The sequence below is a fragment of the Eumetopias jubatus genome, unplaced genomic scaffold, assembly GCF_037043125.1.
Source record: "Eumetopias jubatus isolate StellerSeaLion01/CBP00866 unplaced genomic scaffold, mEumJub1_p1.0 scaffold_10, whole genome shotgun sequence".
NCBI classification, from domain to species: domain Eukaryota; kingdom Metazoa; phylum Chordata; class Mammalia; order Carnivora; family Otariidae; genus Eumetopias; species Eumetopias jubatus.
Genome location: NW_028274816.1, coordinates 50,393,417 through 50,407,133, shown reverse-complemented (window position 1 = coordinate 50,407,133; position 13,717 = coordinate 50,393,417). Strand labels below are relative to the sequence as shown.

Here is a 13,717-nt window from a genome sequence, read left to right as displayed (position 1 = left end):
TCCTGCTTCTCCCCTTCTCGCCTCCCCCTCCTCCTTCCCCTTCTCTCCGCCCCCCGCCCCCCGCATCCCTCCCTGGGGTGGCCCCAGGCACCTCCCTCTTCTCCCCCGCCCCGCGGTACCAGTCACTTAGTTGAAACCGGTCAACTGTCGCTTGGCCGCTCCAGTCCCGCCCCTCTTGCCCGGTTTCAAAATGGCCGCCCACACTTCCACAACCGATTTCCGCCTGTCCCGAGGCCCGTCCGCCCCGCGCGCCCGTCTCCACGGTAACGCTCGTCCCAAACGGCGCCTGCCACTTGGCGCCGTGGTGAAAGCGGTGCTCGACACCCTGGCGCCCGGGGCCTGGGGGGCTGAGGGTGCTGGAGACAAGAGTTTGTGATTGGAGGGTCTTCAGGGAGTTCCTACCGGTTGTTCTGGAAGCCATCACTCGTCCTCTGCCGCATCAGGCTTTTATATCTAAAAAAATCTCTTAAAAAACGTTTGGTCTCCTTGTGGGAATTAATCTGACTGCGGCTTAACACCCTGCTCTACACAGCAGGGGCACAAGCAAACCATCTCATAGAGTTGTGGGGAGCCTGTAAGATAACACGTGAAGAATGCCTGGCGGAAATACTCAATAGAGTAATAATTTTCATTTGTATTCTGATGCCCCACAGTTAAGGATTCAGACCATGGCTTTTTGATGAACTGCAGAGCTGACTTTAGCCTAAATCCATGATTTTCATACTTTAGCGTGCATTAGACTCACCGGAAGAGCTTGTTAAACACGTTGTCGGGCTCCACCGCCCAGAGTTTGATTCAGGAGCTCTGAGGTGGGGCTGGAGAAGTTGTATTTCTGGCAAGTTTTCAGGTGATGCGGATACTGATGGTCTGGGGACCACACCTGGAGAACCAGTGCGCTAAAGCAAGCCCTCTGTGTAGCCCCCGGGACCTCAGGGAAATACCCAGCTGGTTCCCAGAGTCCTGCCTAGTCTCATCCCGGTGCCATTCCTATCCAGCTCATCTCCTTTCTCCCTATAGACCTGTGTAGTCTACAGCCCAGTCTCACGGAGGGACTCGCATACCCTTGATCAGGATTGTTCCCTCTCTCCTCCACACTGTGTCCATGCAGTAACACCCTTTGGAACACTACTCCCTACTTTGTCACTGGCTGACCACTTTCCTTACCTGGGGTCTTGTCTGTAAGATATGACCAGTCCCATCCCTCCTCTGAACACACTAGACTGTGACTGCTTCCCACTGAATCACAGGCTCCATGAGGGCAAGGCCTAGAGCTTTCTCCATCACTGTTCCCAACCCTGTCCAACACAGCACAGAGTAGATATTCTATGTAAGTGGGTTGATGGAAGTCTATGCCCCCCGCCCCCCTCCCAGCCCAGTCCAGCCCCACAGGCCATGGAGGGGTGACTTCATACGAGGGAAGAAACTCACCAGCTATGTACCTGAGCCCTTCCAGACTCAAGAACAGAGTCAGAGAGACTTCGGTGTCCTCATGGCAGCCCCCCCCCAGGAATTCAGCCCTACGGGGGTGAGGGGGCAGGGGGTTTCTCCCTTAGATCTTGATGTTCAAGGCACACCTTGCAGCAGCATTTACACCAGCAAAAGACTGGCAACCACCCACGTGCCCATTAGTGAGACGCTGAAATAATTTATGGGATGTGTGTCCTACAAGAGGCATGGCAGGCATAAAAAGGTTATGAGACCTACTTGTGTGTCTCTGGAATGATCTCCTAATTTTACCGGGTGGTGATAAAAGCAAGGTGCAGAAATGAGAATAGTACTAGGAAAAGTATATAAAAATTGTATATCCAGAGGCGCCTGGGTGGCTCAGTCGGTCAAGCGTCTGTCTTTGGCTCAGATCACGATCCCAGGGTCCTGGGATCGAGCCCCACGTTGGGCTCCCTGCTCAGCTGGGAGTCTGCTTCTCCCTCTCCCTCTGACCCTCCCCCAGGTCATGCTCCCCCACTCTCTCTCCCTCAAATGAATAAAAAAATCTTTTCAAAAAGTTGTATATCTTCATATATCTTATATAATATTAAAAAGCAAGGTACAGAAATAATCAGTCAACAATTTATTGAGTACCAGACATTGGTCTAAGAGTTTTACAGATGTTAAGTTGCTAAATTCTCGAACAAGTCCACGAGGTAGGTGCTGTAATCAACCCATTTTACAGATTAGCAAACTCAGGCACAGGGAGGTGAAGTCACTTGCCCAAAGCCACAGAGCTTGGGAGTGACAGAGTTCAGACTTATACCCAGGGACTTGGCCTCTAGTGTCTGTGATTGTAACCACCTTGCCATACTTGATAGCACTCGAGCAGAGTGAAGGAAAAAATAAATGACACAAATATGCACACACATATTGCTGATATTCGCCTGGAAGACCTGAGAAATCAGTCACAGGCTGAGTGCTGGACTTCCCACTGTACACTCTTCTGTACCTTTTGAATTTTTAGCCTTCACTCCCCGCCCCCACCACCATGAATTAAACAGGGCTTGGTTTCTTTTTCCGGAAGAATCTGGAAAGAGCAGTGAGGAGCAGAAGCCAGATCACACAGGCACCTCCTGCAAGGTGAGGAGCGACCGTCTCCCCCAGCCAGCGAGGTTGACCATGAGGAGCCAGGAAGGCTGGGAGGCTAACAAAGAGCTAGACAGCAGTTTCTGAGCTTCTGTGGGACAAGGTGACCAAAGAAAACTTTGCTCAGATCTCAGATCTCAGTTCTGCACCTCCTCTGTGACCTTGGGCAAGTTATTTAACCTCTCTGGGCCTTTCCTCGACTGTAAACTATAGAAAAGGTACTTAATAGAGTTGCTGAGAGGGTCAAATAAATTACCTATCGAGAGCTTGGAACAGTGTCTGGCACGTAGTAAATCCTATGTAAGTGTTTTCTTATCACTGTTATTAAAACAATCTTGTGTGACTTTTTAGCATGATTTGACAATGGTGAATTCTCCTTAACATTCTCTCATCTCTTACTGATTCTCCCTACCCTCTTGGTTTTCCTACTCCTCTATGGAACTCCTTTTCTGTCTCCTTTGTAAGCTCTTCTCTCTGGTATGAGGACACCGGTTGAAAGGTCACTGCTTGCCATATGGAGCCTTTATGTTAACTAGAAAAAGAAGCCCCTTTGGGTCATTTTCAGCCTTGAACTTCAGCCCTTGTTTGTTTCCACCCTGCCGGCCAGACATCCCCCTATGTAGTTCCTGACCTGCACAACTACATGATGACCCTAACTGCTTAGCTAATCGATGTCTGTCCATTCTCCCTCTCCTGACTTTCTAATAGAAGTCCAGTTTTGTTAACACCTTCACCAGCCTCCAAACCAAAATCTCAGTCTCAGCCTCAATTCCAGGTGGCAGGGGGAATTCTGAGGAATCCAAGTTAATCATGATGGCTCCATCACTCTGGCCAAGGATTGGTTCAGGATGGACATGTGAGCCAATTTTGCCCAATGAGATGGAGGAGGAAGGAAGGGGAAAGATTTCCTTGCTTCCAAAGAGACAATATGGGAAGAGATGCCCCCCTCCTTCTTGCACTGAAAATGATCATGTCCGGTTGTGATGCCTGGTCCTGTGGCAGTCACTCTGGGGCCATGAGGAGAGCCCATGTGGAGCCAAGCCTTCAGCTGAAGGTGGCAGAATAAAGAGATTGGGGACCTCAGGCCACAAGACCCTCCTGGAGCTGTGGATTGTCTCTTGCCCAGAGCTCTCCCCAACTCGGGTGACGGGCAATACACAATCATATTGTTTCAGCCAGCGCCACTCAGGATCTTGTTACTTGCAGCCCAAATCTTTCCTTATTATTTTTTTAATGTTTCAAGTTTTTATTTAAATTTTTATTTAAATTTTAGTCAGTTAACATATAGTGTAATATTAGTTTCAGGAGTAGAATTTAGTGATTCATCACTTCCATATAACACCCAGTGCTCATCACAAGTGTTTCCTTACTGTATAGATATATAAATACCCTAAAGCTGACTTCTCAACAATGAATCAGGGAACACTACATCAAAAACTAATGATGTAATGTATGGTGATTAACAGAACATAACATAATAAAATTAAATTAAATTTTTAAAAAAGCTGACTTCTCAAGGCTGGTGTTCTCTCTTCCTCCAACCCAGGGCTGCCACACCTACTCATGTGGCCTTGGTTCCCCCTCCTGTCTCCAGCCTCAACCACACCCTGAGGCCTTCTGACGCCTTCTTCTGGATATCCCTTTAGCCCCTCACACCCACCGTGTTCCAAACAAGCCTCAGTGTCTCCCCTCAGACCTGTTTGTTCCTCCCAGGTCCCTGTCTCAAGGGCAGCCAACCATCCTTGCGCCTTTCCCCAGCCTTCTCTCTCCCAAGAGTGTAAGGCCTACACAGGGCCTGTCCACTTGGCCTCCTGAGCATGACCTCCACTGTCCCTCTTCCGTTCCCTTGGCCCTGCCCAGCCCCATCATCTCCTGTTCTGTTCCTGCACCAGCCTCCCCTGTGCACCCAGCCTCAGTCTCCCCCTCTGGTCTACCTCCACACAGCAGCTAAAGCCCAAACCTGACCACAGCCGTCTCCTGCTCAAAATCCTTCCATGGCTCTCTGGTGCCTTCAAGAAAGAGGCCAAGTTCCCCAACTGGTCATTTAAGGACACTTAAGATGCACCTATGTCCACCGTTCCACCTTCCTTCCCCCCTTCACCCCAATATTCCAATCACAATAAACCACTTGCCAGAAGCTGACATCGACAGGCTTTCCTACCTCCAGGCACACACAGTTCCTTCTGCCTGGAGTGCCTCCTGCGCCCTTTCTTTCTCAGTGTTATCAAGGTCCGCCTCAAATGCCCCATCCCTTCTGTAACTTCCACAGGGCCCGTGGCAGCAAGCACTATTTCTGACGTACCATCTGGAGAGGAGGCAAATCTGGGGGGGGGGGGGGCAGTAAGCAGAAAACCAGTCACCTCCTAGCTCTGTGTCTGAGACCTCGCGCCTCAGTTTCCTCATCTGTGAAAAAGGGTGAGGATGTTATCCTCCTTTTATGTAAACTACCCAGAACAGGACCTGGCCCTGGCCAAAGAAAGCATCGCAGAATAACACGGCCGGCTCTGTGACATCATCTTTGAAGTAACTACTGTTATTATGGCCATTTTACAGATGACGAAACTCAGAATCACAGAGGTGAAGTGACTGCCCGAGGACAGAGGCAGGACGCAGCTGAGCTGGGATCTAAGCCCAAGCAGGCTGGCTCCAGAGTCCAGCGTACCTTATGCAATTAGTCCTCGGGAAATGGGGAGAGCTGTTACAATGGTGTCCCGGCTCAGGACAGGGCCATCCGTGCCATCTGGATCCAGGCTGGGTCCTATCTCAGCTTCCTGCCTGCCAGGCTGCTGCAGAGGGTTCTGTCCCACAGGCCTATGCCCCGGGCTCTCCATGCGGATCTCGCTCCCTAGAGACACTTGAGAAAAACAAGTCAGGTCCACCTTCTTCCCCTGAGCTGTTGTCCCTTCGTCCAGGAAGCCCTCCCTGACCTTGCAGGCTGGACTGGGCACAGTCCTGCACCTGTGCCCCCTCCACCTCAGCCCTGCCCCCTCTGCCTGTGCTTTCTCGAACACACCACTGACCTCTCTGCCTCCTCCCCTAAAGTGCTGTCTATCCTGGGCTGCTGCCGTGTGGGGACAGGTCTGTCCTCCTCGCTGGACCGGGAACCCACGAGAGCCGGGCCCAGGGCCACCTCAACCACCACTGTGTCCCTTGCGCTGCCCAGCCTGAGGCCGGCGCAAGGAGGGAGTTTTGGTTGAGTGAGTGTATTCTTTCCATTTGACAGATGAGGAGATCAAAGCCCAGCCAGGGGCAGCCACTTGCCCAAAGTATAGTGACCCATTTCCGGCTGCCGGAAATGAGCTCTGAGCCCAGAGCCTGCTAGAATGGGCGGGTGGAGAGGCTGAGGGAAAGGCAGACGGAGTCAGTGAAAGAATGAGACGCAGAGAGAGAGGGAAAGCCAGAGAGCCCAGAGTGGGGAGAGTGAGAGAAGGGGCATGGGGGGGAAGAACAGGGCAGTGGCACGGCCTGGGACAGGTACAACAAAGGACGGACAGCTGGTGGCAATGCCTCGCGAACCCCGCAAACACGGGCCTGTGCTCGAGGACGGTCCAGGATCGCAGCTCCAGTCACGGGGGCCCCTCAGAGGCAGGCCAGCTCCCGCCGGCCTCAGGGCACCCGCCCCAGCTACCTGGGGATGGAGGCGTAGTCGGGGTGGGAGTCAGCGGCAAGCTGCTGGTGCGGTTCTGGCTGGGGGCCCACAATGTCCACCCGATCATCGTCAGCCTCGCTGAAGCTGGCAGGACACGGATTGGGCAACAGGATGAGCTCCGTGAGGCCGTGAAGGTCAGACACGCGGCGGAAACTCTGCAGCACGAGCATCATGACGACCAGGCCCAGGAAGAGGTAGGCTGCGGAGGACGGTGGAGGGGCGATGGGTGAGCTCGGACACACACACACCCCGAGACCCTCCAGGGTAAGGCTGTGCCCGCCCCGCCGTTGGTCCCCGGCCGGCCACCACCCCGCTCACCTGTGACCAGCACCTTGTAGAGGGCCCGGTAGGGCTGGCCGGGGGCCTCTCCGGGCACATAGTCCCCCAGGCCGATGGTGGACAGGGAGATGAAGCAGAAGTAGAAGGCATCCAGGAAGCTCCAGGCCTCCTCCAGGTGGGCAAAGACAGCAGCCGGCACCAGGAAGCAGACGGTCACGACGCCGCCCAGCAGGGCCACCAGGTGCCAGCGAGCCGCCCGCCGGAGGTCCCAGCCCCAGCGCGAGGTCAGCCAGGAGAGGGGAGCGTGCGTCAGCAGCAGCGACAGGCGCTGGGCCGCAGAGGTCAGCAGCAGCATGGTGGCCGGCACGCCCAGGAGCGCAAAGGCAATGGAAAAGGCCTTGCCTGCATTGGTCAGCGGCGTTGTGTACCCGTAGCCTGCAGGAGCAAGGGGAGGTCCTGCCGCGGCCGCCTGGCACCTCCCCCGGGGCGCGCGGGGGGGGGGGTCTGTGGCCACCCTAAACGACAGTTAATTGCACCCTGGAACCCGCCCGTCCCACAGCCTCTCATCTTCAGGGATGACACCTCCGTCCCTCCACCGCGCAGGCCGCGAGCCTTGTCATCCGTGACTCACGCCCGCGTTCCGCCTGCCAGTGAATCCTGTTGACTCGAAGTTCATGTAGCTCCTAAAGCTGCTCCCTTCACCCCACCCCAGCCCCACGGCCCCACCCCGGGCCTATTCTAACGCAGGAGCCTCCTCCCTCACCGGTCTCCCTTTTCCCCCACCCCGCCCCCCGCCTCACCCCTGCACACAGCCAGAGGGACCCTACGGACACCTGAGTAAGGTCATGATCCTCCCACAGTTCGAGCCCCTCTGTGGCTCCATCCCATTCAAAGTCCTCATCATGACCCACAAGGCCCTGCGCGATCCAACAGGGCAGCGTGCTCCCACCTCAGGACCTTTGCACGGATGGTTCCTTGCCTCCCGGAAAGCTCTCCCCCCAGGGCTGGTTCCCTGCCCAAATGTCAGTTTTTCAGTGGGGACTTCCCTCACTCCCTTATTAAATTGTTACACCCTCTGACCCAGCTGTCTTGTTTGTTTGTTTGTTTGTTTTCGTAGCACTTCGACCCCTTCTGGTAAACCATGTGGTTTACTTATTTGGTCGGTGTCCCTCTCCTGACTAGGGTACAGCTGCAGGATGGGAGAGGCTTCTGTCTGTTTGGGTCACTGCTGTAGCCCCAGCATCTGGCCCAGAGTGGGCACTTGATCGATAGTCAAAATAATGAATGAAGGGTGCCGGCTCTCCACTTAGCTCAGAACCTCCGTGTCCCTTTCTCTAAAATGGGTGTGACAAGCCCCACTGGGCTCCTGGTGGACTGCAGGAACACAGGGAAGGTCGGTGTGGGTGTGGGCACTGCAAACAGAATGAGAATACAGGGGAGTTCAGGTGTTGGGGACACGGGGGTGGCCTGTTTTGGCAATGTGTAATTTAAAATCTCTCTCCTTTTTTTTCCCCACAAATAAATTAAACCAAAGGGTCAGAGATATAAGTGGAGTGGTAAGGGCCCTGGTTTATGTTGACAGTAAACTGTCATGCCAAAATGACCACAGGTTCAGCCCTGTGATCAATAAGAAAATGTAGAAACTGCACACACGAGCAGGCATTCACCTGTGAGGATCTTAAAAGAACTAGAAGCCAGGGCTTGAAGAGATACCCATGTTCATGGTAGCATTGTTCACAACAGGCAAAAGATGGAAGCCACCCAAGTGTCCGTCAGCAGAAGACTGGTAAACCGAAGGCAGGATATACATATAGTGGGATATTATTTAGCCGGAAAAAGCAAATTCTGACACATGCTACAGCACGCATGAATCCTGAGGGCATTATGCTGAGTGACACAAGCTAGTCACAGAAAGACAAATATTGCATGATTCCACGTGTCTGAGGTACTTAGAGTAGGCGAGTTCATAGAAATAGAAACAGGAAGTAGAAAAGTAGAATGGTGGTTATCAGGGGCTGCGTGCGGAGAGTGGGGAATGGGGAGATACTGTTTGATGGGTATAGTTTCAGTTTTTTCTTTCTCGCTCTCACTTTTTTTAGAGATAGAGTGCACACATGACTGGGGGGAGGAGGGGCAGAGGGAGAGAGAAAATCCCAAGCAGACTCCAAGCCCAGTGGAGCCAGACACAGGGCTCGACCTCATGACCCTGAGATCATGACCTGAGCCAAAATCAAGAGTCTGATGCTGGGCGCCTGGGTGGCTCAGTTGGTTAAGCGACTGCCTTCGGCTCAGGTCATGATCCTGGAGTCCCGGGATCGAGGCCCGCATCGGGCTCCCTGCTCGGCGGGGAGTCTGCTTCTCCCTCTGACCCTCCCCCCTCTCATGTGCTCTCTCTCTCATTCTCTCTCTCTCTCAAATAAATAAATAAAATCTTAAAAAAAAAAGAGTCTGATGCTTAACCGACTGAACCACCCAGACGCCCCATTTTTTTTCTTTATTTAAGGAAGCTCTACGCCCAACGTGGAGCTTGAACTCACAACCCTGAGAGAAAGAATCGCACGCTTCACCGAATGAGCCAGGCACCCCTATAGTTTCAGTTTTGAAAGATGAAAAGAGTTCTGGAGATGGATGGTGGTGATGGTTGTATAACAGTATGAATGTACTTAATACCACTAAACTGTACACACAAAAATGGTTAAGATGGTAAATTTTGTTATGTATATGTTACTACAATTTTTAAAAATTGGGGTAAAAAAGAATCCTCTGGGTTTTGCTGGATACCTAGAATAAAGATATTCCCTCCTCCCTTGCAGCTAGGCATGACTCTGGAATAATTTCTGGTCAATGAGTTATACATGATAGAAGCAAGCAACTTCTAGAAATTTTCCTTAAAAAGAGGAGGATGCCAGGGTGCCTGGGTGGCTCAGTTGGCTGGGCATCTGCCTTCAGCTCAGATCATGATCTCGGAGTCCTGGGATTGAGCCCCGCATAGAGCCCCGAGTTGGGCTCCCTGCTCAGCGGGGAGTCTGCTTCTCTCTCTCTCCCTCTGCCCCTCTCCCCCTCTCCCCCCGCTCATTCTCTCTCTCAAGTAAATGAAATCTAAAAAAAAAAAAAAAAGATGAGGATCTATCCCCTTTCTTTCCTCCCTCCTCCTGCTGGCTGGAACACAAACATGAAGGCTGGACTTGAGCAGCCACCTTGGACCACGAGGTGACCTTGTGAATGGAAATTGCACAGAGGAGCACAAGGGTCTCTGACCATGCAGCACCATTCTGGTCTTGCTCTTGAATGTGAGCAAGAAATAAACTTTCATCAATTTAAGCAACTGTTCTGTGAGATTTATCACTTATGGCTCCAGCCCTCATTAATCACAGGGATTTGGATGGAGAAACTCCGGCAGCCCAGCTGAAATGACAGGTTTGCAAACGACATGAAAACCTTATAAACGGAAAACCACAGAGTTCGCATAGAACGAAGGCTGTGAGCCTTCACTGACTACCTCTAAGAGCTGAGTCCCGGGCAGGGCTTTGCCATGGATTCCCTGCATGACCTTGGCTGCGAACCTTCTCCTCTCTGAGCCTCAGTTTGCCCCGAGTACCGACAACTGGGCTCATGAAAACCCCTTCCTCAAGTACGACTGCAGTAACCCTCCCTGGTTGGGACAGGGTATAGCACCGAGCAAGGGCATGGAAAGAGTTAGCGTGACTGTAATGCTCACTTCCCCTCTCCGGGTTCCCGGTTCCGGGTGGGCCAACCCCTCCACCAAGGCCTCATCTGCAGCACGGCTGCCGGGATGGAGTCTGGGCCCCAGGCCTTCCTCAGAAGACGTGGGCCTATGACAAAACCAGGGACGCTGTGGGAGAGGTCTCTCTGAATCACGTCTGGGTTTCTGCTTCTCTCGATACACTCAGGGCTCCCAGCTTCACCAACAATAATGACAAGCCAGTCTCCGTAAACCTGTTATTACCAGCACTTTCCACCGACAAGGACTCCCTCCTTGACCAAACGTCAGTTGGGTTCCTCTGCGCTCCTGTCTCGACCAGGCCCAGCTTTAGCAGGGGTCCTAAGCCACTACGGTAAGAATCCCCCTCCCCTTGGTGTCAGCTCTTAGTCATCTTTCTATCCAGTGACCCCTCACGCCACCCTCGGCTCTAAATCTCCAGCTGCCTTCGCTATGTTCGGAGTTGAGGTCGGTCTCTCTCCCCTACTGTAAGAACTTATCATTTTTAACAAGCGTCAGAATAAACTCTTCTTCCACACTACACATGCGTATCACCCTTCTTTGTGCAAGCCTAGCGTGGGGTACTGGTTCAAAGCACGGTACTCTGAGGCCTCTACACCTCCCTAGCTGTGTGGTCTTGGGCAAATGGTCCAACCTCTCTGGGCTTCGGTGTCTGTTGCTGAAAAAACAGGGCCGTGAATGGCTTCTGCCTTGAAAGGCCAGTGTGCTGACCGAGTTAAAGGCCGTAGGCGCTAAGTCCTCTACAGGTTTCATTGTTATTGTGATGCGGGGACTGTGTTACGATCTCCGTTTCCAGATGAGGGAGGACTCCGAGGCCCAGAGGAGTAGCAGCTGAGCAGAAAGCCAAACCCAGGACGTGCCTGCCTTGAGTTTGGCTTCTGCACCTGTCCTGGCTGGGATGACTTCTCAGAAGCCAGGATCCGGAAGGAGGCAGAGGGAGACACTGACGTGACCCAGTGAAGCCCAGGAGCAGGTCGGGCCGGCCGGGCCAGCTGGGTAGAACAGAGTCTGCGAGAAGCATCCAGCCCCCCGCTGCCTGTCCACATAATGGGGCACTGAAAGCTCGGTGGCCACCTGCTACTTCTGGCAGGAGGGGGAGTTAAGAGTCGGGGCCGGTCCCAGCCCCCTCCCCCAGTCCAAATCCCCAGTAGAGGTGAAGAGGAAGTTTGGGGGCTTGGGAAGGGCAATGGGAGGACCAGCAGAACATGATGACAAAGGAATTTTTCCAGGTCTGGGCGCTGAAGCAGGAAGGGACTTTCAGGGTTGGGCTGGGGGGAGGGGTCAGTTCCACTTGGTGGAGGGGGTTGTTCAGAGAAGGGGAGTCAGTAATCTGAAATCGGAGGCCAGTGTCCTGGTTCGAAATGGATCCTGGTTTGGGGCTGAGGTCCTGAGTCCCGAGGAAGGAGGAGGCAGGCATGGGTGGGGGGCATCTTGTGGATCATGAATGGGATTGGGAGGGGAATCCTCAGGCGAGGGGGCTTCTGAGCCCCTGGATGCTTGAGGGGACGTGATGGGGGTAGATAATGCTAAAGGGATGATGGGAGGGGGCAGGTGTCCCCGGTCCTGGCTGAGAGTGTGAAGGGTGGAAAGCGGTCACGAGTGGGGACTGGGAAGGGTTCCAGGGTGCTGAGGGTCTGGAGTGTCCTCGACAGAGGGGAGAATTTCGGGTCCAAAGCCAAGGGGAATAGTGTTGGGGTGGAGATGGAGGTCCCACTTGTGGGTCTGGAGAAGATAGGAGGGGTGTCAGGCCCCAGGAGATTCCCATTCGTAGGAAATCCAGGGTGGGCAGGGGTCTCACGACAGGGGTAGCGGGTGCAGAGAGCAGTCTCTGGGCTGGCATCCTGTGGGGTGGGGGGTGTGAAGCGGGATTCTGCTCTCATTGACAGTGTGTGTGCGGAGGGTGCTGGGGTCCCTTCTAATAGAAGGTCCAGGTGGTTCTGGGGCTCCTACTGAGGGGTGCCAGGGTCCAGAGAGTGGTGAGAGTCTCATCTAGGGGTTCTTGGGTTCAAAGAGGCCTCCATGGAGAAGTCCCTGGTTTGTGGAACGTGCTAGAAGTTTTGCTGGAGCTGGTTCTGGGACTGGAGAGGTGGAAGTCCCGGCTGAGGGGCTTCTGGTAGAAAAGTCAGTGGTCCTTCCTGGACGGTGCTCTAGCTGCCTCCACGGTGGGTCCCTCTCACACATCCACCGTTGGGAGCTGCTGACTCGGAAGCCCCAGGTTCAGAGGGAATGGGGGTGGTCCTATTGGGAGGAACCTCCTGTCTTGAAGGCTCCCATTACAGGGGAGATGTCAAGATGGAGGGGTTCTGTGTCTGCAGTCAGGGCTACGTGCTGGGGAGTATGGGGCTACCTGCTTCGGAATATGAGGATGAAGGGTGGTTCTTGGTTGGTCCTTGGTCTGGAGGAGGATGGGGGGCCCTTGCTGGGCAGTGGTCTAGGTCCAGAGGGGTGGAAGTCACCCATCGGGGCCCCAGGTCCTTGCTGAGGGATCTGTACTGGCAGTAAAGTCTTTAGTGATGGTGCCCTGAGAGAGTGTGGAGATTCAGTGTCCTCACTGGGGCACCAGGGTCAGGAGGAGGCGGGGGGGGGGGGGGGGGGGTAGGACTTCCCAAGGGGCATCCCCGCAGGACATATCTGGAGACTCAGGAGACCTTCTGGAGGGAATGGCGGTCTCAGCCCAGAGAGAAGGGCAGAGGTCCCTACCTGCCTGAGGTCCGGGTCCAGAGGGGGCGAGGGTCTCCGGAGGGGGGGTCCCAGGTCTTCGCGGGAGGTCTCTGAAAGTAGTCTAAGGCCCGGAGGGGACTGGACGGGCACAGGTCTCCAAGGGGGTTCAGGCAGAGGAATGGGGTCCCAAACGCTCCCTGGAAGGTACTCTGAGGGCGCCCTAGTCCCGGAGGGAACCGGGTTGGGGCATTCCTGCTGGGAGGAAGGGCTTGGATGGGGGGGTTCCCCAAAGGGGGGCCGGTACTCGTTGGGGGTTTTCCAGCAGATCCTAGACCCAGAGCGGCCTGGGGGGCGGTCCGCCGGGATAAGAGTGTTTCGCGATGACTCCGGGGTCCCCAGGTGGGGCGGCGCTCACGTACCCACGGTGGTGACCAGCGTGCTGGCGAAGAAGAGCGCCGAGGCAAAGTCCCAGGCGGGGTCCGAGGCGTTGGCGGGCCCCGAAGCGTTGGCGAGCGCGGCGCGCCCCAGCCGTCCGGCCGCCAGCACCCGCTCCACGAAGGCGTCCAGGGCGGGGGCGGCCACGCACGGGCTGCGCCGCAGCAGCTCCTCGCGCAGCGTCTCCAGCTCGGCCCGGAGGCGAGCTTCGTGCGGCCGCTCCAGCCGCGCCACCAGCAGCGCGCCCAGCACCAGGTAGACGGCGTACGCGGCCAGGGCGCCCGCCAGGAGTGCCCCCGGCCGCATGGCGCCCGCCGCGACCTGCTCTCCACCGCCCCCGCCGCCCCGCTGACGTGGCCCCCGCCTCCCGGCCGCCC

General features: G+C 54.9%; 1 protein-coding gene across 1 annotated transcript; it reads right to left on the bottom strand.

Moving 5' to 3' along the window:
* Positions 1 to 2,055: 2,055 nt before the first annotated feature.
* Positions 2,056 to 13,694, bottom strand: KCNK6 (potassium two pore domain channel subfamily K member 6). The gene is made up of 3 exons (XM_028090652.2): positions 13,325 to 13,694; positions 6,542 to 6,937; positions 2,056 to 6,422 (listed from the first exon to the last, which is right to left on the bottom strand). Exons 1-3 carry the CDS (start codon positions 13,644 to 13,646, stop codon positions 6,199 to 6,201), a joined length of 942 nt encoding a protein of 313 aa, XP_027946453.2. The 5' UTR covers positions 13,647 to 13,694; the 3' UTR covers positions 2,056 to 6,198.
* Between the last annotated feature and the right edge of the window lie 23 nt (positions 13,695 to 13,717).